Source organism: Fukomys damarensis, unplaced genomic scaffold, assembly GCF_012274545.1.
Source record: "Fukomys damarensis isolate Sample0158 unplaced genomic scaffold, DMR_v1.0_HiC HiC_scaffold_30, whole genome shotgun sequence".
NCBI classification, from domain to species: Eukaryota; Metazoa; Chordata; class Mammalia; order Rodentia; family Bathyergidae; genus Fukomys; species Fukomys damarensis.
Window position 1 is genome coordinate 66,084,799 of NW_022900942.1, and position 23,915 is coordinate 66,108,713.

General features: G+C 48.0%; 2 protein-coding genes across 10 annotated transcripts in view; one reads left to right on the top strand and one right to left on the bottom strand.

Annotated features, from left to right (window-relative positions):
- Positions 1-23,915, top strand: part of Ptprm (protein tyrosine phosphatase receptor type M) — a 608,602-nt gene that overhangs the window by 392,287 nt on the left and 192,400 nt on the right. For all 8 annotated transcript variants that reach the window (XM_033757448.1, XM_033757447.1, XM_033757449.1 and 5 more), the window contains one exon: positions 3,799-3,931. In XM_033757448.1, the coding sequence (XP_033613339.1) occupies positions 3,799-3,931 (133 nt within the window). The remainder of the gene's footprint in view (positions 1-3,798; positions 3,932-23,915) is intronic.
- LOC104872397 lies at positions 20,244-22,688 on the bottom strand. 2 transcript variants are annotated; one of them, XM_010638653.2, is made up of 3 exons: positions 22,615-22,688; positions 21,262-21,512; positions 20,244-20,725 (listed from the first exon to the last, which is right to left on the bottom strand). In XM_010638653.2, the coding sequence occupies exons 1-3, from the start codon at positions 22,631-22,633 to the stop codon at positions 20,387-20,389; spliced, it is 609 nt and encodes a 202-aa protein (XP_010636955.1). In that variant the 5' UTR covers positions 22,634-22,688; the 3' UTR covers positions 20,244-20,386. The 2 variants fall into 2 exon arrangements, 1 of the variants encoding a protein (XP_010636955.1); XR_783145.2 differs by lacking the exon at positions 21,262-21,512.

Below are 23,915 nucleotides of genomic sequence, written 5' to 3' on the forward strand. Positions count from 1 at the left end.
CTCCTGATATCTCCTTTGGGTGTGGGTACCTCCACCTCCACGGTCCTCCCCTCCAAGCTTCCGCTCTGCCTCTCCCCCGACTCCTGCCAGAAACCGGGACCCTGACACACTGGCCCTCCTGTGCAGTGGTGAATACCCATGGTTGCACTGTCAGAATACAACCGCCTCGTTCGGTTCCTATTGCCCCCACCCCCGTGCCCTCTGCAGTCTGCTGTGCACCCTGCAGCCCAGATGACCCTGTTAAGTACCTGCTGGCTCACACCCGTGCTTTGCTCAGCCTTCCAAGCTCCCAAGTCAAGCAGGGCAAGGACAGCCTCCTTCCTCCCTCTGCAGTGGGGACCCCCAACCTCATGCCCGTCCCAGCTCTCTGTGCTCCAGCCCCCCCAGGATTCCTTTCTGCCTCCCAGATGTCAGCCCCAAGGACGGAGGTGTCAGGTTGGCCTGAGCGCTCCCTGTTGTGTCCCCAAACACAGTGCAGGACACATTTGGGTGCCCAGGACCACTTGTGGAACGACACCTGCTGTGGTTGTTTTCTTCCGGACTGGCCTCTCTCCCTCTGTGAGGCACCCATGCTCTTCTGAGCTGCAGGTAGCAGCATGGGCCACTCCAGGCCACAGCGGTGGCCTCTGGACCAGTCCCTTGGGTCTTCTGGGGAAATATGTTTGGCCAGATCAGTAGTGGGAGTTGGGCTGGACCTCTGCTGGTGGCCGAGTACGTCCTGTGCTCAGCCCGGCTGCTGCTGGTGATTAACACCAAACACAGCCGAAGCTGCTTCCTGCCAAGTTGCAAACCAGCCATAAACCATGCTGGATAATCATCCCTCCCTTCTGAAATTTTTTCATAGTAGATGTTATACCTGAAACCTTAGACAATGGAGTTTGACTTCCAGCGCAGCCCTTTTCTACAGCCTTGGTCATTAAAAGTAAGTCACCAGTGCTCACTGTGGGGTCATGAGAACCACACGGCATGAGGTCAGTACCGCCTCTCAGTCTCAATGACAGCAGAGAGAGTTGTCGCCCCCACCCCTCCCCACCTAGCCAGAGCCCACGATCACCTGTGCACATCAGACTTTGTTACTGTTAGAAAGAACAAAGTATGCAGTATTCTTTAAACAGTGTACATAAGGAGAGAAAAAAAGCTTTCTGTGACGAGTTAGAATTTGTACAGAGGGGAAAGCAAGTATAAACGTTTATACCATTAGAAACCTGGCAAGAAACAAACAGGACAGAGGGGAAAATATGACAGAAACAACTCTTGCCAAGCAGTTTGTAAATTATACTGCAAATCCATAGATGTGGGTGAGGGAAGAGAAAACAACTGTGTTACAGCTGTGTTCAGTCACAGATTGTCCTCTGTCCAAAGCCGACAGACAGCTCCTAAGCACAGGACAGATTTCCCGAGGAACGGAAGTGGGGAAGAGAGCCTGCAGGGTGCCCATTTCAGGAAGGGCAGGAGGGGCCGAGCAGAAAGGCAGGAAGGTAAGAGAAGGCAGAAGGAAAGGTGGAGGCAGAGAAAGGCAGGAACTGTCTGTGCCCACAGGGAACCTGGGCCAGCGGTGCCGCTCATGCAGTTGGCTGGGCGTGCGGCTTCTGTCACCCAGCCTGGTCTTACATCCCTTCTCCAGAGAAGCCCTAACAGACCCAAGCACCCGAGCCCAGAAGTAGTTTGGTCACGGGCAGCCATCCCAGCTGATCTGAGTCACTGTCCCATCTTGCATGATTGCTACCATAATCACGTCGCAGCTGTGACACTTGGAGAGACCATTTCATTTTCTTGACCCGCAGTGGGAAATGAGTTAAAAGTGAGTCCCAAGGAATGGTAATGCCGAGCTCACACGGGCTGCATGGGAATGTGCTGCCTGCCTCCCACAGTGGACAGAGGGCGTGGGGGACGCCATCCTTGTCTGAGAGTAGCAGAGTCACCGTCGGTTCCCCCAGAGCCCGGTTGAAGTGCTGTGGAGGGCAGCGGGGGTCCGGTTAACAGGAGCAAGCACTGCTTTTCTCTTCCTGCAGAGTGTGTGGGTTGTGTCATAGCACTTTCTTTGTTTGAATTTTTACCTAAAATTTTTCTGAATGTTTTCTTTCTCAACTGACAGAATTTAGTTACCCAAAAGTAGCCTTAAATAATATATCTATTTAGAAAATAGATTTGAAGAGCAAGAAATCTCTAAGAAGTCAAATGGAATAACTTCCAGTATGTCCACGTTTGGAAGCATAAAACCCCATTTTATTTTCTAAAAGTTACGTTTTTTAAAAATTGGCCACAAAATCAAAATTGAGAAATGTTAGACTTTCTCAGTTTCTAAATTTGAAATGTTATTTCATTTTGCATGGATTCCTTCTTGTTTAAACAATTTTAGTTCATCTTTTTGTCACACGCATGTTTGTCTTTCATTTTTTCTTAGCAATTAATGGAGTAACCATTTCCTCCCAGCGGACTGCCCTACTCCGTGTTCCAGAGGTTTCTCGGAGAAGTGTACTTCCCAATTGACCACTAGAAAGATAATCGACACTAATGCGTCAACATTTATCTAGACAACTAGTTTGAGACATATTTACACAAATAAAACAGCAAGTCATCCTCTTGGCATTGTCAGAAATAAGAAAGGTCCACCAGGCTTACCAGGAGAGTTCTTCCTAAGTGGCTACGCTGGCGAGCAACGCCCCTCTCCGGAGCACACAGCCATGGTGGAGCCTAGGTGAAGGAGAGGGACGGCCACAGCCTGTCTTCCCCGCTTCTGAGCAGTGGCTCTGGAGGATGCACCAGGCACATGAGAGTGAGGGACACCCAGGTGGAAAGCCCAGTGGAAGGCAGGAAAGAACTGGCGTGAATGCTCACGCTAAATGACATTTTCACCAAGGAAATCCCAGAGGAGGGAAGTTCGGAGATGGCATGCTTCTGTCTGCCCTGCGCCGGCAGCTCGGTGGTTCAGCTGGCCGACACCGCCACGTCCCAGTGAGACAGGCAGAAGACCTGCAAAAAATGGGTTCTGTTTAGTGAATGGAACCTCACAATCCTAATATTTTTCATCGCGAACTCATTTAGCAGAGGAAATGGCCATCTCGTCAGACCCAGATTTGACATTCCATCACATTATACCATGAACAGGACCGCGGTTGTGCTGGGAGCGGAGATGCGGCCACCGCTCCAAGGCCCCGGTTATCTCATTTAAACAGATATTAAATGTAGGTGCCAGCGGTGTGATCACCAGCTGCTTCCCACTTTGTGAATAAATTGCTTAGAAGGAGTCTTTTGCCTACCAGATGTGACCTAGATTTTGATTTCCAGAGGCAAGGGGAAAAATCCTCTATTGTATTCAAAAACAATTGCTGGTAAAATGCATGGTAAATGAGCTTATCTCACTTTTCCAGGTGTTTGGGCTAATATGTTATGGAATTATTGCTTCATTTATGAGAAATAATTGAGGAAAATGTTCCAGCAAATCAAATTTGGATAAAGGCTTAGGAATAGCTATTGTATTGCTAGCGAGTTTTTAAATGGCAGAAAGAACAGGAGCCAAGAGAGATAATAAAAATATTTAAAAGCCGTATTTGAGAGGAGTCTCTATAAAAGGGTCAGATGTGGGTGTGCTACGGTTTAGTAAAATATTGAAGAACAACGTGAACAGTTACAGTTCTTTCAGTGTGTATGAAAGCTGTTTTTAAAAAAATCAAAGCTTGTCTGTCTGCTGGCTCTGATAAGTCTTATTACTCTGTTCAGTGCAGCAACATTTTTAAAAAATGTAATGTCTTTATTCACTTACCCACTGTGTCCTTTCTCATTTCCTTCCATTTTCAGGTGCTGCCACTCCAAAGCCTGTCCCAGAACCCGAAAAGCAAACAGACCACACGGTTAAAATTGCGGGCGTCATCGCTGGCATCTTGTTGTTCGTCATTCTCTTCCTTGGAATTGTGTTGATAATGAAGAAGAGGTGAGCACCAGGGCTTGGTAGCATGTGGTTGTGGGTAGGCCCAGTGTCTGCCAGGCTGCTTTGAGCGCACAATGATACTCAGTTCCTGCGTTGGCACCGAGGGTCAGGGCCTATCCATAACGGCCATGGTTAACATTTTTTATCAAGTAGCACTCAATGGTGTGGGCCAGAAACGTAGAGTGAATGGCTGCAGTTTTGAAGGAATGTACAAAGGAATCATGGAGGAACAGTGCCTCCCCACAGGGTGGTACCTGCAGCTCTGGAGAGCTTCAGAAGTCACATCCTAGCAGGAGATCATTAGTCCTCAGTACATACGTGGTGTTGGCCTCAGTGGTCTTGAAAATAGGGAAGAAGGCTTCCTTCACTCTGTGTTGAAGGTAAAGGTGGTGACAGAAAGTACAGAATGTATGGAGTCCATGTTGTAGGCAGGCACCATGCAAGACATCTGGTTAATGAGCACATCATCCGTGAAAAAGAGAAATCCAGGAACAGCCAAAGGAGAACACAGGGCAGCACTGGCTGTGTATGGACAAGTCACGGGGCAACTGAAGAGTCTCACACAGCTCCCTCTAGCAGGGGGTCGCCGTGGCAAGGACGTAGAACTGGCAATCATAAGTTGTTCTTACCTTTTGTACCTGGAAAATATCCAGAATCTTTTATGGGAACAACTAAGACCCCACTTAATCATAAAATCATCAATTCATAGGAGAACGACTGATCTGAACATAGAGAAGTGATAGGTTTTCCCAGAGGAGATGCGCGGGGCTCGGCTCTCTTCTCTGGAATTTAAGAATGAGTGGAGTTGGGAGGTGAATGAGAGCTGGGAGGGAGGAGGAGAGGAGACGTGGGCAGAGCAAGGCCGTGTGAGTCCCGTCTGGTCACGGGATGAGGAGGGACCGGCTCCCCCATCTCTATGCCGGTGACAGCGCGGTCTGATTCTTAGGAAGTTGGGCAAGGTGGGGAGGGAAGGAGCTGCGGTCAGGAAGAGGAGTTGAACGGAGAGGGGGCCTCTTGAGAACTGTCCAGGGGCTGCATGTTAGTAGCCGTCCGGAGAGGGCAGGAACAGAAGGGACCTCGCTCTGGGCTTGGGAGAGTAGAGACATCATTGGCCACCAAGGTGGACCTCAGAGGAGGACCCAGGACAATTTTGCAATGCGGGTGGAGGAGGGTCCGGCGCCGCACTCTCCAGGCTCAAGCGTCTGTTGAATGGAGCTGTTCCCTAGCACAGGCCGAGCTGCTGTGGGCTGGGAACAGCCGTTTCTGAGTATCTTCCACATTTCAGACCTGAACCTCTGGGTGCGGATGAAGCCACTCAGTTACTGTAGAGAGAAGGACAGGAGCGCTGTGGGTAAGCCGGGCCCTCGGGTGACGGCGACCCGTAAGGGGACAGTCAGTGTGCAGCTGCGGTGCTCCTGCTCCTGCCCTCCGTTTATGAACCTTCTTGTGCACTTAGGCTCTGGGTCAGTGTTAGTCTCGCCTGTGTGCATCCCTGGTCTGGGACCTCAGCACTTTGTGAGGCTTTTATGTCCTGGGTCCTTTTTCTTTCTATTTACCCATTGCTTCATTGCTCTCTTCATTGTTAATTCTTTCTTCCTTTTCATTCTGTTTTATTTCTTTTTCTTTTTATTCTTTATCTATTCTTCATCTCCTTGTTTATGTAGATCTCTAATTTGTGGCCCTAAGTGGTTGGTCTTTTTTTTTTTGGTCATATAACCAAGCTTTTCCATGCCTAGATATTCAAACTGAAAATTTTATCGAGGTTTATTGTAAATTCTAAGAATATGTTGGATCTTGTGTCACCTAGTCAGCTGTCTATGAGGAATAGCTTGAAATTCGAAATCCACTTGCCCTTGTGACCTTAGCTAAATGCTGTCTAATCCTCCAAGGGTCTATTTCTGCTGGATTAATTCATTTTTCTACCTAGGTCTCTCAGGTAGTCACCGAGGTTATGTTATAAATTATGCATTTGGAGAAGTCGCCACTGGTAACATATGGTCTTGATGTAACTTTAGAGTAAACGCCTAAATCCTGTCAGATTTTACATGATCATTTGCTACACAGTACTCTTAAAAGTGTTGTCCTCACAGCACATGCTGCTGCTGGACTTGCTTTTTCTGAAACAAAGAATATGTTCTCTACGAGGCAGATGAGCCAATGTACCACACCCATGACACTGGTGAAGTTTAGGCCTTGACAGTCACGTGCATGCACTGTCATGTTTAGAGCTTATGCTTGTTCAGGGTTTCTCACCAAAACTGAAGTCTACCCAAATTGAGAGGCAGTCTTTTAGACAGAGAGTGAAAACATACTGCTCACCACTGATAAGCTGCGGCCTGTTTCAATCGTGGAGCAGCCAGTGCTGGTCAACAAGAATTGTTCTTTTAGCCTTGTTTCCCAGGATGCTGCAGGAAGCCTTCTGTGAAAGAGAAGTGGTGGGGAATGGAGCAAAGATGGTGAGAAAGGGGAAGGACGAGAACCAGCTCAGGCGTAGATCGCTGTGCAGAATGAGCCATGTTTGCCAGGCGGAGCCAAGTGTTTCCCATCTGGAGTCCCCGCCAGTGGGAATACACTGAGCCTGTTCTCTCTGCCCACAGCGCTGAGTAAAGCAGCCCAAGCACACGCAGTGACTAGGACAGGCCCCACAGGCTCAGCGGTGCTTCTTCAAGTCCCAGCAGAAGCAGCCGGCAGTGTGTGTCTGTCATCCTGTCTCCGGGGCTTGGGGACCGGGAGAGGAGCAGGCAGGAGAACGCACCTCAGGAGAGCACTTGGCATCCTGTTGGGACACGGAGTCGGTTATTAGATTAACATTTTGTCTGCGGGACTAGCCTTCAATAAAAACCAGCTGCTGAAGGTGTACCTCTGGTAGAAAAGGTAAAACCTGTGCAGCAGCACTGACATGGAACGTACTGAGGAGAGCTCACACGACCCTTAGCTTCTTTTGGCTTCCGGCCCCAGGAACCTCTCACAGATCAGTGACTGGTGGCTTTCTGTTGATGGGCGTTAATCCGTGTAGCCTTTGCCTGGACTCTAAGGTTTTCTTTAAAAAAATGTATAAGGCTTATACTTTTCTTTCCATAGACAAAGTGATTTCTTATATTCCCTATTATAAAATTATATGTTCTTCTGAGAATGCAATGTCCTGATGCTGAAATGTTAAGGGAGAGGTGAGATAAAAATCTAAAACAAATGTTTCACACACAGCCACATGGTGATAAACTCTCAAAATTAATATGTAATAACTTGAGTAGGAGGTATTTTTACCATATTTCATCTGTGTATAATTAAACATAATTGTATAAAATGAAAATTCTTACATTTTCAACATTTTTCTTAAAGAATAATTTATCACAATAACATATTTGACAGAATTTAGTATATAAGCACCATCAATTTTAACATGATTAATTATGTTCACTTTGTTTTGAAAATTGCTGTGGATCCTTTATAGGTTGGAGAACATTTGTATTAATTACAATAAACCTGTCTCGGCCATTGTGTTATCTAGAAATTGCAGAGCTTGCAACTGCTGAGAAATAATTAAGCAGATATGAATTATTGAGCAAAATAGCAACTGGTACCTATTCTATGACATAAACAACAGTTTCTGATAAAGATAACTAATTTAATCTTGAAACAGTGCCCCCTCTGCTTTCCAAATTGTGCTGTAGCAGATGTACGTTTTACAAATGAAGCACAAGTTATTAAATATTTAGCACCCATTCTATTATAAACAATGCTAGCACTACCAAGAAGAAACTCCCAATGAAAATGAGAAATATTTCTGAAGACATAAAACAAAAAAAGATAGAGGGAAAATGAGATGAAAGCCCTGCTTTCCAAGAGACGCCTGACGTGGGCGGCTGGAGGCGAGCTGACATGAGCTGCGGTCCTGCTCAGCCTGTTTACAGAGGAGATGCGATGCTTCCTTTTGGCAGCTAGGTCTTACATGCAGAAAACATCAGCCCGGATGCCTAATTCAGTCTTGTTTCTGATTCGCACTTCCGGAAACTACCTGGAGAAAGTCCCAGGCAGACATTTCTTTCTAAACGATAGATGAAATGTGTGCACTTAGCACGCAGCCACATACATGATACCCGGATGCTGAGACCTTCTGCCCTGCACATGCTTGGGGGTGCTCAGAAGTGGCCGCATGTGCTCATGGCTGTGTAGGGACATGTCACCTCCCCTGCCCACCGCCCTGTTCTGCAGTGTCTAGGTGCTGAGAACCAGAAGGCATGGCAGGAGCAGGGCCACCAGTACTGAGCCTGCTCCAGCCTGGATGTGTTCGGGTCGGGTGCTAACCCAGGCTCTGCCCAATGGCCCGTGTACCTGTGCTCCATTAGGGGTTTCCATGGCACTTCATGAAGACGATGTTAGGAAGAGCCTGGGGAATGCAGGTGCCAGTCTCCCAGCTGTTAGCAGGAAGCCATCAGAAAACAGCGGGGACCATGGCTTCAGAGCCTCCCAAGCCTGGCTTTCCATTCCTGCCCCCACTGTGGAGAAGCATAACTGAACTGTGAGGTGTTCTCTGAGCCGGACCCGTGTGTGAACTCTGATGCCCCTGCTGCTGTTTCTGTAGGGACGTGCCATGTGCCCATCGTAGGGGCTTGGTAAACAGTAGCGTAAGTGCTCAGAAGTTCGGGAAGCCAACCCAGAGCAACAGGTGCCAGGTGGCAGAGCTTACATTAAATGCAGATGTGTCTGGTTCTTAAATTCTCTGCCACAGCTTCTTAAGTTCCCTGCCACAGGGACTCACACACGCATCTTGCTCTGTACAACTCAGGTGCTTTCTGCAGCCAGTGGTGGAGAGCAGTACTGTCCTCGGCTCGTTAGTTTACCGTTGCATCGTTTGAATTTGCTGTTTGCCACTGCAGCGATCTGAAATACTACCAGCATGCAGTATTCACCTTGGTCTTTTGGAGCTTTCAGAGGAGAATGTTTCTATCTTTTCCCGTTTCCTGCTTTTAAATGCTTTTGTGTCTGCATATTTTGAGACGTCTGTTCATTCCTAAGTTCACTCCTGGTGGCTCACCATCGGAGGATGGGCTGTCCTTTGTGCCGTTTAGTGATGTGGGAACGTGTCAGGTTTTATGGGGAAAGGAGAGTGAGCCCAGGCCTTCCTCCTGGGAGACACTGTGGCCTCAGGGACACATGAAAGCAAGGACTCGTGTGCTCCTACCTGGTAACCTTGGGCAAAGTCCCTGGCTTTATGTCCCTCAGTTTCCCCCAAATACCCAGTGTATAATAAAACTTACATCATCAAGTATGAGAAGAAGACAAGTTAACATGTACACGGTGTTGGCCTGGCAAATAGATCTCCACTAGCTATGCGCGTGATCTGGGAGCATCTGAGCCCTGGACGCCTCTCCTGTCTGTTCCCATTGCACACGTGCCTCCTCTGTTGTGGAGACCCCCATCCTTTAGCACCCGTGGCACACCCAGGCTGGGTCTCTGTGTCGACAGCAGGAACACGTCACCTGACACGGAACAGCTCAGTGGCCCCTCCTCAAGGCCGGGCCTTTTGCAGGTGCCAAGGCCAAGAGCACAGAGCAGGTTCTCTAGCCCTCCTCCACCGCTGGGGTCCTTGTGCGGGGGCTCAGCTCAGCCGGGGAGCGGGACTAGGAAAGCACTCTGCAGAGACAGAAGCAGAAGGCGCTGGGCTTTGGCCCGAGTCTGGAAGTTTCTGAGGGCGTGTGACCTTGGCGGGCAGCCTAAATGCTCCGGAGACCAAGACTGTCAGGCCAGAGCTAGCAAGGGGCCAAGTCTGCTGCCTGCAGGGGTGGGGACATGGGCAGCAATGCCGTCCCTGACATCTCACCGCCTTTAGTCCTGCTCCTGCACTGTCTCCAGCAAGGAGGAACAGGTGCCAGAATCCTCCCGATGGTGGCCTTCATGCTGCCTTGGGGCCGGGCCCAGCCCATCCACCAGGCCGCCTTGTCCTCGGCAATCTTGACACACTTGTCCTACTCACTCCTCACTCGAATGCCCAGCCCTGTCCAGCACGGCCTGCTTTGTTCTCCACCATTCACAGCGCTGTGGAAGCTCGTTCTTTCTGTGGCCATCGCCCGAAGCTTATGCTCCTGCCTCACCTGCCTGTTGATTTCAGGTTCTCTTTGCTGCTGGATTTGAAAATGAGTAATAATTATCACAGTGCTATCATCTAGGAATAAAGCAGTGATATATTGATACAGTTGCTCCCCCATCTGCAGATTCCAAATCTAGGACTCAGCCAACTGTGGCTTGAAAATATTAAGAAAAAAATCATTGCATCTGTACAGACTTTTTCCTTGTCATCATTCCTGAGATGGTGAAGTGCAGCAGCTACTCCTACAGCATTCACACCATAGCAGGTGTCATAAGTCACCTCACAGGCAGCTGCTGTGCTACTTTATACAAGGGATTTGAGGACCTGTGGACTTCGGTCTCCATGGGGCTCCTGGAAACCATCCCTCTTGCACAGCCAGGGACCACTGTGTGTCCAGTGCCCTTCTGCCTAGTCCCGTACAAATTTTAGCCAATCTTTAGGGCCCTGAGCTCTCTGTGCTGCCCAGTGTCCAGCCCATGGCCTGGCTTGGTCCTGGCTTTTGGCTGAAGCAGATCTTGCAGCCGTCACACAAGTCTCACATAACCCAGCACTCCAGCCTAGCCACCTCCCTCAGCCAATGCCAGTACCATTGAAGGCTGCTCACTGTGCCCCAGGCCCGCACCATACTCAGTTTTAGATCCCCAGCTGCTCAGGGGCCTGGGTTGGGCAGGCTGAGTGTCAGCATCTGCGGAACTACCTGTGCCTTACTGCTTTACAGGTGTCTCGATGTCAGTGACCCACCCCCTGGGATTCCCAGACAGCTCCTCTTGTCCCAAACCTCCATGAAATCCCAAACCATCGTTCTTTTTTATAGCATGATACTCCAGAGTGCTGGTTTGATTCTCTAAACCCTGTCTCACTAGACTCAGTGCTCTGGTTGAACGTCCCTTCCAAGAGCGGCACATGTCAGTCCCCAGCTTACCAGTGGTGGGGCACAGCCTGTGTCCTGCTCTCTAGCCATCCACCTGCTATTAGCGATGACCCTCCAGGGAAGCCAACCAAGGGCAGGCAGTATTTTACCAAAGCAGCACAAGTAACTGGTTCTCATCGTGTGCCTTTCTTCTTTCATGGTCCACAGTGATATAAAGAGCACCTGCTTTAGCCAAAGTTGTAAGTATCCAAGAGAAGGGATTAATCATTCTGAGGGGGGAGAAACTGACCTGAAAACAGAACGCTGATTAATGAGCACTGTAAACAAGTTCACGGTTCCAAAGGTCGGAGTAACAGACCTGATCGTGTTCAGCGTAGCACCCTCCGCTGATTTTCAGGCACTTTTCCAAACACGAGACATAAAATGACGTTGCTCACCATTTCCTAAACACCATGTGTTCTATGATTTATAAAATTTTGAATCTCAGAAACATCTTTAATTACCACCCTGACCACTGCATTAGCTTTAGCGTTTTTTAATTTAACTCGAGGGCACTCAGCAATCATTTCTCTTTCAGATGTTGCACTGGTAATTTAGTGATAATATGTGAGGAACTTGCAACAGTTTAACTGCACCTCTGAATAAATAACAAATCATATTAAGCAAAGGTAAATGAAATAGCCCTAATGAAAGATCTGTAAATTAAGAGAGAAACTAAGCAGAATATGGAAAATTAGATCTTGGGGTTCTCCAGTTCAGCTTAGTATCACGACTTTTGTGATTTGGAAAACACAGTCTCTTAAACATATTTCTCTGGCAACATGCAGTCCTTTTTGTAGGTGTGCATGCAATGAAAAGGATAATACCCTGGGGCCCAGTATTCCAGCCCTATGGTTTTTAAGTAAGTGAAGTCCAAGAGACCTGAGAGCAGGGCCCCAAAGAGCTGTTTTTATTCCTGTATTCATGGCAGCATTACTCAAATGGCCAAAAGGTAGAAGCGGCCGAGGTGTCCTCTGGCCGGTGAACGGATGCACGTGTGGCGTACACACAGTGGAATGGCATTCGGCCTTGACCAGGAGGAGCACTCTGACCCAGCTGTGACAGGGTGCATCTCAACGTTCCGGTCAATGACAAGCCAGTCACGAGCACGGGAGGATGGCAGGATTGTGCTTACGAGGTACCACGGGGCTCAGACTCGGGGTCAGAGGCAGAATGGGCCACCCGGGGCTCGAGTGGAGGAAATGAGTTCGTGTCTACTGGGGGCAGAGTCTCAGTTTCCGGTGACAAAGAATTCCAGAGGTGGGCAGCGGTGGTGTCACAATTATATGAATGGACTCAGTGTCACTGAACTGTACCCCTGAAACGGTAAAGGTGATGAAAGGTAGTGCTCTGTGTTTCATGACAGTGTTTCTGTATCGGTAGCTGGTTCTGAACTCTCAGCACCACCCTGGCCATTCCAGTTGGCAGTAAGCCTCGGAGCAAGGACACGGACTGCACTGTGGTCGAGGGTCACCATGGTGCTGTCAGACATGGCCTGGCTCGGGGCGTCCATGGCTCAGCTGACAGCGAGATGGATTTGTGTGGTTGCCCCAGGCTGATGAGAGCTCCCTGGAGTCTTCCAGCAGCGGTGACGGTGCGGAAGCCAGGCTGCGTGTGACTTCCTTCCCCAGAGCCAGGCGGGTGGCTCCCAAGCTGAACCACCAGAGGGGCACCCACTTCTTGTGCCGGTACCTGACCGTCACAGCCACAGAGCAGAGATCAGAGGGTTCTGCCCCATTATTTTCTGATTCCAGAGGCTGAAATACAGGTCACATTAAGCCGGTGGCTTCCACGGCTGTCAGTTTTTTAGCTTCTCTACTGGTAATGACAGTGGCACACACCACCCAGCCACACAGTCCTAACGTTTGCCGCGCCCTGGTGGCTCCGTGTTTCAAATCAAGTCAAGTCCACGGGGCTGTCTGTGTGGACCCCAGCATCATGTGGTGTTGGTCTTACAGGTTTGGTGAAAAGGCAATAAATTCAGCCTGAAACATAGGCCCAGGCTCCTCCCGGCTAATCGAAGCTTCCCTTGTGGACCCCGGCATGTTCTCTAGTTCTGTTTCTTCGTTGCCTTTCTTCAGAGAGCAGACGTGGAGGCTCTTGGCAGACTAGAAACTTGCGGGCAGGGGCCGTGGCTTGGTCGTCTTTGTTACTGGCCTTTCTGACCCAGGCGAGGCTTGCTGCATGTGCCGTGTGTTGTATGCGTGAGTGAGCCAGCACGTCCTTCCGTGGAAGGTCCTCCCCCAGCTCCAAAAAGAGGCTGGACTCTCCCTGACCTGTTTGTCTCATTCCCGAGGCCAGAGCAAGTCCTATATGGGCAGAAGGGGAGTGCTGGGGAAACGTGCTAGGCAAGCGCTTTAACGCCAGCTCTGCCACGGCCCTCGGGCCGTGTTCTTTCTTGCTGCTCTCAGCTTCCTGCCAAACACGTTTCTGTGGATTGCAGCTCCCTTTCTGTAACAGAGGACAGTGCCCGGTGGGGGAATCTCCCCTTCCTACCCTGTGTGGGGACAGACTGTGCATGGCACCTGTAAGGAATTTCTCTGAGCCTGTCCTTCTGCCTCATAAGCCTCTTCACGGAAGAGATGGCTAGGATGTCAAATCAATAAATGGTTGAAAACAAAACTGGCCTTATGTAGTATAAATTGGCAGTAGCCTGTCTGTGAGTGAGCGCGGGATTAGACTGTTACTAATGGGGTGGTGATGACAGTGGTGGCATTAGCCAAGGATGTGCCAAGCAATAGCGGCTCTCACCCCGGCGCTGTGATTGGGTTTTGGTGACTCCTTCCAGTTAGGCCTGGGAACAACTCCAATGCACACCCTGCTTACGCTCCAGGGAAGCCGAGAAAGAGAAAAGTAGCACAGGCAGTGGCAGAACTGAGTGTTCAATCCTGAGGCCTAGTCTCCACAGCCGCCATTCTAAACTCCTGTGGTTCTTCAGTTGGAATGGAGTAGACAGAGAAAAAGATGAATTGATTTCCGCCCAGTGAGCGGAAGGAGACCTGGGGAAAGTCCACGGCCTGCACAGTGCACAGTAGCCCATGCTTCTCACCTTATGCATTTAGAGAAAGAGGAAAATTGCACCCAGATCCAGGTGCAGTGGCTGGAGGGGGCCTTCAACGAGGCCCTGTTCACCTAGGTCAGAACGCAGAGCAGCAGTGCACCGCAGACTCTGAGAAGCATCAGAGTCGGCTGGAGATATCCTGCAAGGACGGGATAGGGACACGGCTGGGGTCTCCAGGGCCCATCTCTTTTACATGCATGGTTTTTGAGCCCCATGAGATTCAGGGACATTCCGAATCTGCCTCGCGGCCCCTCCTATCCATGAACCAACTCCTAGGTACCCAGAATCCTGCAGCCTCCAGCCCCTGCTTTCCAGTGTCCTGCAGGATTAGACCTGTGCTTGCTCTGTGCACACCGCCCTGTCTGAGGGGCCAGGCCTTGCACACCCCACCGTTACCTCATTGGCCGGGCTCACCTGCATGACTCGGAACACCTGGGACCACACCCAGCTGTGTTCTCATCCCCTGTCCCTTCTGTGCCTATGAGGTCTGAGGGAGGAGGCTGCAGTCTGTGGACTGGGCCGACTCCCATAGTGTCACTTACCGGTGAGGGCAGCTCTTGTGGTCTGGAGATGAGTGGAATATAACGATAGGCCTTTGACAAGCCAGGCACGGCCCCTCATGCAGGCCGGGGCCCTTCGTTATGAGCCCGGCAGCTCAGCGTGGCCCCTGGGTGTATGGAAAGAAAGCTGGGCAAGGCGGATGCAGCAGGGCAATTCTAAGGTTCTGACCCTGGGACATAGTATCGCAGCTGACCCTGAGCTAACCTCCCTCCTGGTGACGCAGGAGCCTTCAGAGGGACTTCTGCCTTGCCGTCTGGGCTGGCGCTGGGGCTAAATGGTCTTCCTGGTTCTGAGTATTTTCTTTAGCATCATCAGCAGAAAGTGGTCTCTGCTGCTCAACTCTGGGGAAAAAATACAGTGTATTTCTAGCACTCAGTCAAAAATATTTAGGATGCTTTAGTATAACATTAGTATGCTTTTTTGTCATATACTTCAGTAGTATTTTATAGTATTAGCATTACTTTGACAGGTATATCCTGAAAACTATTAAATATTTTTAAATACATTTGAGAAAAACGCGTTTTCATTTTTTACCACAGCTAACCTTATTTTTACGCCAGACCATTTGATTTTCATGTTAAGTCTTGCTTGCAGCCCAGGCCACGTGATAGCCAGAACTAAGTAATAAGCAAACTGTAGGGAGGCTTTGTAACACCTTTGTACTTTCTAGAAAATAGACTTTGAGGTATTTTCATAAATATGTAAAATTGAACTAACAAAAATAAACACATAGACTGCATTTAGTGCCTGCAGTGCTCTGGCTTTTTAAATTTTTTTGCTCATTCACTGGCAAATTTGCTAAATCTGGTAATTTGTAGACAGTTTCTTCATTAGTGAGAAAAATAAGTCAGTCTCATGTTCATTTTTCTTAAAATAACTATTTTCTAAAGTTTCCTTTAGAAGTAGAATCAACACTCAATTATTTGTGTTAGTGGAGGATAGAAAAGATCTAGTTAAAACAATAGATAATCACAAATTATTTAGATAGAGGAAAAGTGCTGAATTTTGTGGAACAAAGCGAGTTTGGGACTATCCAGCTCTCTCTTACTAAATTTTCTGGAGCCGGATTTAATCAAAGCCACAGCGGTGGCCCTCAAGAGGCCGACCATTGTGCCACAGGCCCTGACCCACAGCACAGAAGGCCTGGCATCAGGGGTGTCCATGAAGAAGCAGACTGGCCTGCCCGAGGTCCAGAGTCACTAGAATATCCTGCGCAGCAGCTCTTCCCAGACTCGCTGCAGGAAGTTAAATAGAACATATTGCCTTCCTGTTTGACTTTAGAATTAAATTTCTCTATAAATATCACATCAGCCCTCATAAGAGAGTTTCCTTAGGTAAAGAAATGCTGTGAGTATGTGGACGGAAATAGAGACAGAAAAGGATAAATGCCATCAAGACACCATACCGAGCAGGGAGAGCCGGGTGTCCTGTGTTCCTTTTCTGTCCCCCCATAAAGCAAAGTGGGGAAGCCCTGTTCCGTATATCACAGACACATTGGGCAACGTAGCCCAAAACAGTCTGTCATCAGAAATGTTCAGTCAGGCAGAAAATCGCTTAGCAGATGAGTCAGAAGTCTCTCTTCGGGGACAAGGGGTGGAGGGAAATGTAACAGTTCTGTTGAGGGAGGCACCCATTGCTGACTCCATTTTGGAACACTGTAATAGGCCTCGTGCACCTTTGTTCAGAACAACATTATCAACAAGGAGAAAACCTCAGCTGTCTAATCTGTAGCTTATCATGAGATTCCCTGTAATTCACAGAATTGGGAAGAATTTCACCCAAGACACGAACTCTGCGGGTGTGTGTCTGTGTGTGTCTGTAGTCTGTGAGAATCTCCTGGGCTGATTCTAGTGTGACTTTTTTTTTGCCTCCTAAGCATATATATTCATATAGGCTGAATGGATACTAATTGCCTTAAATGTGATTTTTTTTTTTTTTAATGTTGGGTGTATTTTTTTCAACAAGTACTTATTTCTGGAACAACAATGTGAAATGTTTGGAACCTTGCTTTAGTGTGCAGATGCTCCTTTTCATTCTGACACTTTGGAATGCATTTGATGCACAAGATTATGCAGGCTCAAAAGTGCATATAATTTCAAGAGCTGGATGAGTCTTGTAGTTCATCTTTCCCTAACCTCTCATTCTGTAGATGGCAAAAAACCCACAGCTCAGATGTGTTAGGTGCTGCATGGGGAGGAGGGACCCACCGCTGCAAGGCCAGATTTACAGTTTCTGCACAGATCGCGTGCACGGGACGCTTTCTGGTGACTCTAACTGTGCGGTGTTCAATGATTCTGTGACGATGTGTGGGCCACGTGACTCAGCCGAGGCCGCCCTCGTCACCACGGGGAGTCAGATGAGCTCCTTCCACCAGGCACGGAGCCTTCCTTTGTGGCCAGCCCCAAGGCCCGGACAAAAGGCCCATCCTGGAAAAGTCCCGAGTGACGGTGGCTCTGCCAGCCGTATCATCGCAGCCAGCGCCACAGTTTGCTTCCTCAAAGCATCAGGCAGTCAGTTTGTGAGTAGCTGAGAACTTGTGATGAAAGCTTTATTTTATTATTGTCTGTGCGGTGGACATTGAGGATTATACTCACTCAAGAAAGAAAAAGGCCGCCCTCAAGTTAGGACGCGTAGGCTGTCGTAGGCCTGCAGTTGATCTGTGTGGGGCCCATAGCAGTACTGTGCAAAGATTTGCCTACTTTTCTGATGATCATCACAGATAATCACACACTCATTGCCTGGGGGAGGCAGAGAAACTCACTAAAGGAGCAAATTACAGGGATTCCTGATGCACGGATGTCCACGCCGTCCGGCCCTGGAAGCATCCCAGGCTCTGGCATTACTACCCCAATGGAGTAGAAGAGGTGAGACCGCAGCCTCCTGAGGCTTCAGGTGGCCATGAAGTGCCCAGCTTCTCAAACTTGTGAAGTGACAACGACATTCGAGGTGGGGTGACTGGCTGCTGGTGGGGAGCGCCGACCCGTCTGAGGTGAAGCTGTCCATCTGTCTGACTTCTGCTCGTAACTTCCCCCGCCGCAGACAGAGCTGCAGATTTCCTGTGGAGTGCAGCCTTCCACGGGGCCATCTGATAAAATGCTCTCTGGTCATTGCTGAGGCCCCAGAGAAGCCTGGATGATGCTTAGGCAAGAGGAGTGGCCGGACAAAAACCTCCAAGACGGTGCGCACTCAGTTCATGGGTAATTAAGGCGGAATGCAGGACTCATTGATCTCAGGCCTAAATAACCTTTTCTTGCTAAGGAAGTTTTTTTTTTTTTTTTACACTTCAGTGTTTGCTGTGTGAGAGGCCTGTATGGGTTACGCTTCTGGCATCCACAATGTGCAGAAACTCCGTGGCTCTAAAAGTCTCCAAGCAAATGGGCTGGATGGCTGCTGCTGCAGCCACGGCCCGCGAGGTAATTTATGTGGCTCAGGAACTGTAGTTTTGTAATAGATTGAACTGTTAGTTTTCAGGAGGATTTAATGAAATATTGAACCAGATGCCACTGGTCTGCAGTGGGTGCAGGGCTATGAGAAATGAGGAAATGGTGCTCAATAACAGCTTGGGCCTCTGTCGGGAGGGCACAAACTGGGGACATGGTAAAAGAACTGGAGTCCGGAGAGGATACGGCATCTGCTGTCCATGGCTTTCCTTCCTGTGCCCCTTTGACTTGGGAGACCTGGGTTAGCCCAGGCTGCTCTGATTACCCGGGAAAATGGACTAAACCTGGAGGTTGGAAAGAGGGACAGAGTCACTCTGGCTTGCTTTACTGACCAGTGTTCATCTTCTGAAAATCCCTGCACTTCTACCAGGTACACTCGTGCTGCATTCCCATTTCCAACAACAGCGCAGGAAGAAAGGATCGGGATCGATCTGGGAAATTCTTCTAGGGTTCTGATATTCCAAACTGACCTTTATAGCAGAGGATGAGTTAAATCGAGTAACACTTAGAAGAGAGCTCTTGAACAATTAATTAAATTCCCTGAGATACACTGCAGCTTGTCAGATGGGAAGCCTTCAATTAAGGGAAATTATTATATGGAATTTACACTGTGGCAGCAAACAAAGTTTGAAACCTATTAATTGCATTTTCCGGTGCATCTGATCTTGCCCTCTGCTGCTCCCTTCTAGTACTAAAGACTTAAGATCGCCCTTGTATCGTCCACACTGTTCCATTGCCTTAAAGGAGAAATGTAAACTTAGAAAGGATGGGCCAACACTTAACTTCAGATGATTACCCTCTTGTCACTCGGCCTTGGATGGATGAGAGAAAACAAGTCATACAGATAAACCTGACTCTCCCTGTGTGTGAACTTCCCTGCCTTAGAGTCTCACCCGCTCTCTGCGACTGAGTTGAGGTTCAGCTCACCCACCTTTGTTTGGTGGCCTTGCTGTTACAGCCCCTCAGTTGCGCAGGGTCTTCAGTGCTTGGGAAATTCATGTGTGTTCAGCTACAAAGACACGTCATTCCAAGACTCTTTGCCACAGAGCACTCTGGGATGCTCCAGGAGGAACTGTCTTAGTCATCTCTCCAGACACAGTGGCTCGGAATGGGAGGCTCAGGATCAGGACCACCAGTTCCCCATGGTAGGGGTCCTTACTGTGTACAGGAACCACTGCCCAGAGGGCTGGATGGGCTGCAGCCGTTCCTGCCTGTAAGAGAGCCCCAACTCTGAGTAAGGTTGGAACCATGGGTGCTGGCTGGAACCCAGAAATATTTGTGCCCACCTTCAGGAGAGCCAGCTGAAGGGGAGGAAGAATCAGAGGAGCACAGTGCTGAGGTGCTGACTCTGCCAGTGCCTTGAGACTGTCATGAAATGAATGCCATTTGGCCTGGTCTTAGAGGGAGACAGAGCCAACTCCCTCGGCACTGTTACCACTCCCTGTGCCTGTGTGTGTGCATGCATAATTCTCTCATGTACACGCACAGGAACACCTTGTCTGCGTTTGGGATTCCTTTACAACTTCCTCCTGCTTTGCATGACCGCTTTCAGGTCGGTGATTAGGAGCAGGGGAGAGACTTTCACACGCGTAATGAATACGTGGGGCGCCTACATCTTCAGGGCACCGAGCTGGTGCTGTAGGGACAGCACATGCCAGAATCACCTGGGGTCCTGTAGTGTAGTGGGAAGCACGCCACACCCACACAGAGGGTTGGGGTGCAGATGACGGGACAGGGCGGCACCTGGGAAATGACTGCCAGCCCAGAGGGGAGATGTGCTTTCAGGTGGAGAAGTCAGGAAGACATCACGGAGGAGATGGCAATTAGGGTGGGATGTTCAGATACAAAAAGTGCACGGGTGGTGGCGTGTGTGCTGCTGGCGTATCACAGGGACAGCCACATAATTTTCCAGGACACCTGGAATGGGCAGACCCGTCCCCCAGTTTTCCTTTCCTCTTAGTGCATGTGCACTGCTCTTAGACAAGAGGTACTAGTCTGTTTACAAAACAAGATTAGGATTGATTTTATAAGAGCAAGGAGAGATGGGTCTGGGGTTTCACAGCATAAGAATTACAGTTAATTTGATAAAAGAAATCAGTAACCAGGTAGTATTAGCCCACGGTGAGAGCGAGGGGAGGAGTGTTTAGCCCAGAGACCATGGCCAGGAGGCAGAGGGAGGAAGTGTGTGTACGCAAAGTACAGCTTGCTCTCTTATTAAAATAAAAAATGACTTGCTACCTGAGTGAGAAGGAACATACTTTCTTATTAAAAATATCTTCGCCTTATGATTGCCTGTTACTGTTTCAGTCATAGCTTCTACTGCTGCTTTCATTCAAAAGCAGCCATTAAATTCACATCCTTCCTGAATGTGCCCAGTATGTGAAAGCTTTAATTAAATCTACAAGTACAGCCTTAAAAGAACAAGAATCAAATTAATTGCAACATGGACCACGCATTTGTTTCTCTGACAGTCTCCGTGCTTTGGAGAAAAGGCAGTGTGCGCACCGTTATCTGAATTAGCAAACTCAATATCACTTTCCATTAGCGCGGCCTCTAGGAGCCCTGCGTCTTCCTGGAGGTGACACTGTTTACATGCTAATGCCCTGGCGGATGGAGTCTGTTCCGACTGGTTTACCCCAGGAGTCTGAGCTGTAAATCCAGCAAGTGGAATCCACCGTCTTCTGCTTTCTGCCTCACTGGCTTTTGTGAGTTCTGTAGATGGAGCTTCATAATTAGACTGCAGAGTAATTAAGAAAAAGTCAGCACATGCAAATAGAGCAAAAAGATTTGCTGCTAATTATGGTCGTTATACCACAGTCAAGAAAAATTAATTTGCAATATTACTCAGTTTTTCACTGACCTGTGGTATCCAAAGTAAGGAAACAATGTTTGTGCTTTCAAAATGTCCTAACTGGAACTAATAAATACTCTTCTATGACTGGACAGATTGAGAGAAAAGCTGTGTATTGGAAGTTTTAACAACAACAACAAAAAAAAATAGACTCTCAAATTCCTCCAGAAGCTTTAGTGTGTAATTATTTTGCATTTTCTTGTTTGTTTCCAGGATGTGCACTTTTTAAATATGCCAGTGCTACTGTATAATCACCCTGGCAGTCTCTAAATGCCCACTTCGCAGCTTCCAGCACTTACACTGGGGCTTTAATTAGACACTATATAATTTTCTTGTTTTCAGGTCTTCACCTCCCAGCATTTTAGGCCAAGTGCTCAGCGCCGGTGAACTCTAGCTATAGTTGGTGCTAATACTCCACTTACAGGAGGAGTAGCCTTCAGCAAGGTGGCCTGGCTCAGCCTGCTGAGTCCAGCGGACATCTTGACGGTAGTTTTATGGGTTTCACAAAGTTCAGAATGAGAATTGCAGGGATCTCTGTTTTGCAGCATTGGCGTAAAGACAGCCTCACAAGCAGAGTGGGGTTTTCTTGCTGAAAACAGGAAGGAGATGAATGGACGCGCCATCTGTCCCTTGCTGCTCCACGTTTCCTTGCTTGCTTCCCATCCCAGACACACTGAAGATGAAGGACAGGCATGCTTGCATTCACCGTGTGACCATGCAGGGCGGGGGGGGGCAGCATTTTAACCATTAAAGGCTTTGCTTGTTAATTAAGAGAAGCAATACTCAAAGAGTATTAAAAATTAAAGGTTTAGTCCATCCAGGGTCAAATTGGGAAGTTTAAAAATTTATGAGCTTATATTGTTAAGTTTCCTGAGGGGAGGGAATTCATCTGTATTTTGAGCAACTAATGAATTGTGTATTGTATGACAGTATAATAAAGACAGAGAAAGAGCATACAGTTGGACAGAATCTAGAAGTTCATTTTGGGAACAAAGGAGCCTGTGTCTCTGTCTATTGCAATTCCTAAAAATAGGTCAGTGAGCATCTATCTTCCATGAGTGCCTCGGGGTTGGGAGTTAGATTTACTACTTCTAAAGTCCCTTTTCTAATTCCCATAGTTACTCATGCAGTATCGAAACAGCAATGTGATTTAATTTCACTGAGAAAGTACATGTCCCTAGGATTAAGTCCTCAGTCCTCCCATTATAGAGAACATTGTCCTCAACCCTTCACTTATCCCCAGAGAGCTATCCTTGTTAATAAGGGGAAGGAAGGCCCATCATCAACAACAGGATGATATTTGTGACACCTTCTGAACGTCCAAATGACTGTTGACTTAGAAGGGCGAGAGAAAGGCCACATGGAGATCACTGCAGAATGCCCAGTGGTTACTCATGAAGGATTTTGCTCTGATTAGCAAAGCTCCAACACCTAGTCAGGGAGAAAAGATCAAGGTCTGTCACCTTCTGAAGGAAGTCCACTTTACTCATAAATGCAAGCTGCTCTTCTCTGCCAGTCCTCTCCACTCAAACAGACTTGATTATCATGTCCTTCACTGTATCCTCAAGCCCTGCTCACAGTTTTAGCTCTTATTTTTTGTGAGTTAGATTAAATACAAATACACCTGTTTCTTTTCCGTCTTTTTTTACCCTTTGTCTTCCCCAGCTTTCTGTCACTGTGATGAAATACCTGAGATAATCAACTTCATAAGAGGAAGGATTTTTTTTGGCTTGCAGATTCAGAGGTTCTTTTACATGGTTGCTTGGCCTTGTTACCTTGGGCCTGTGGTGGCATAGGCCATCATGGGAGGAGTCCAGTGCAGAGGAGGCCTGGTGGTATCATGGTGGCCAGTAAGCAAAGAAACAGGAAGGACAGAGGTCTAGGCCACACCCCCAGTGACCTCACTTCCTCCTACCATGTTCCATTCCAGATTCAAACTGTGGCACCCTTCCTTTTTTTTACCTACCCTTGTGTTTATATATGCTTATTTCCCAATCATTCTTTACTTCTCTTTATATTTTTTCTGTCATTCTCACTTTTTTCTGACTGAGGGAATGTTTTCTTATTATTCATGCGTGTGCTGATACCTTTGAAACAAGCTAAATGATTTGAACTTTATCCTTTTTAAAAAGTATAAGAAGCAGTTCTTAGACTTTCAGTGATACTTTCTCAGCCTAAAAGGAGCTTCTTTAGCTCTACAAAGTTTTCAGTGCCTCTTTATTCACTTGACTTATTTTTGAAAACCTGTTGACAAAATAATAACTTAAAAGCAATTAAACTTAGAAGCATTTAAAAGAATGTTCACAAGTCCAGCTGCCCAGGGGTTCAGAAAGCTTTGCTCCACCACATGGTCAAGCAGCGTTTATGGGCCAAAAACGGAAGGTGGCACAAAAACAGCTCAATGGGGAGAGCTCGGTCTGACTCGTGGGAACATGGTCTGATCTGTTGACTACTGAGAGTGGCTGAGATTCAGGTTTTCAGTACAAAGTATACTCCAAAATTAGGCTCACAGCTATTTTACATGCTAAGTATCTTAGTCTGTTTTGTGCTGCTGTACCAAAGTACTTGAGACTGGATAATTGGCAAAGAACTGAGATTTATTTCTTACACAAGTTGGGGCCACTTCTGGTGAGGCCTAATACTGTTTTATCCTATGAGACAGGAGGCAGGCGTCCTCATTCTTTTATCAGGAATCTCCTCCTACCGTACTAGCCCACTCCTGGGCTCATGGCATCATTCCCTTCCTCATTGTCTTTGAAAGGTCCAGACTGTCAGCAGTGTGGCATTGGGGCTTAAGCTTCTGTCATTTGAGCTTTGCAGACACACTTGGGGCATAGCAGTTGAGTTGAAATTGCTACACAAGGACTCAAAGGCTGAGTTGGTTTAACACCACATGTCAGATACCCCTCAGACATTGCATGTCGGGCAATGAACAAAATAAGTAGACATCTTTGCCTTTCTGCAGATCTGAAAGTTATATCCAAAATTGTATTCAGTGGGTAGTCACCATGGAGGAAAAAGTGAGTCAGAGTGACTTAATCTTCCCCAGACACACCAGTCGTCCTTATGTTGTTTC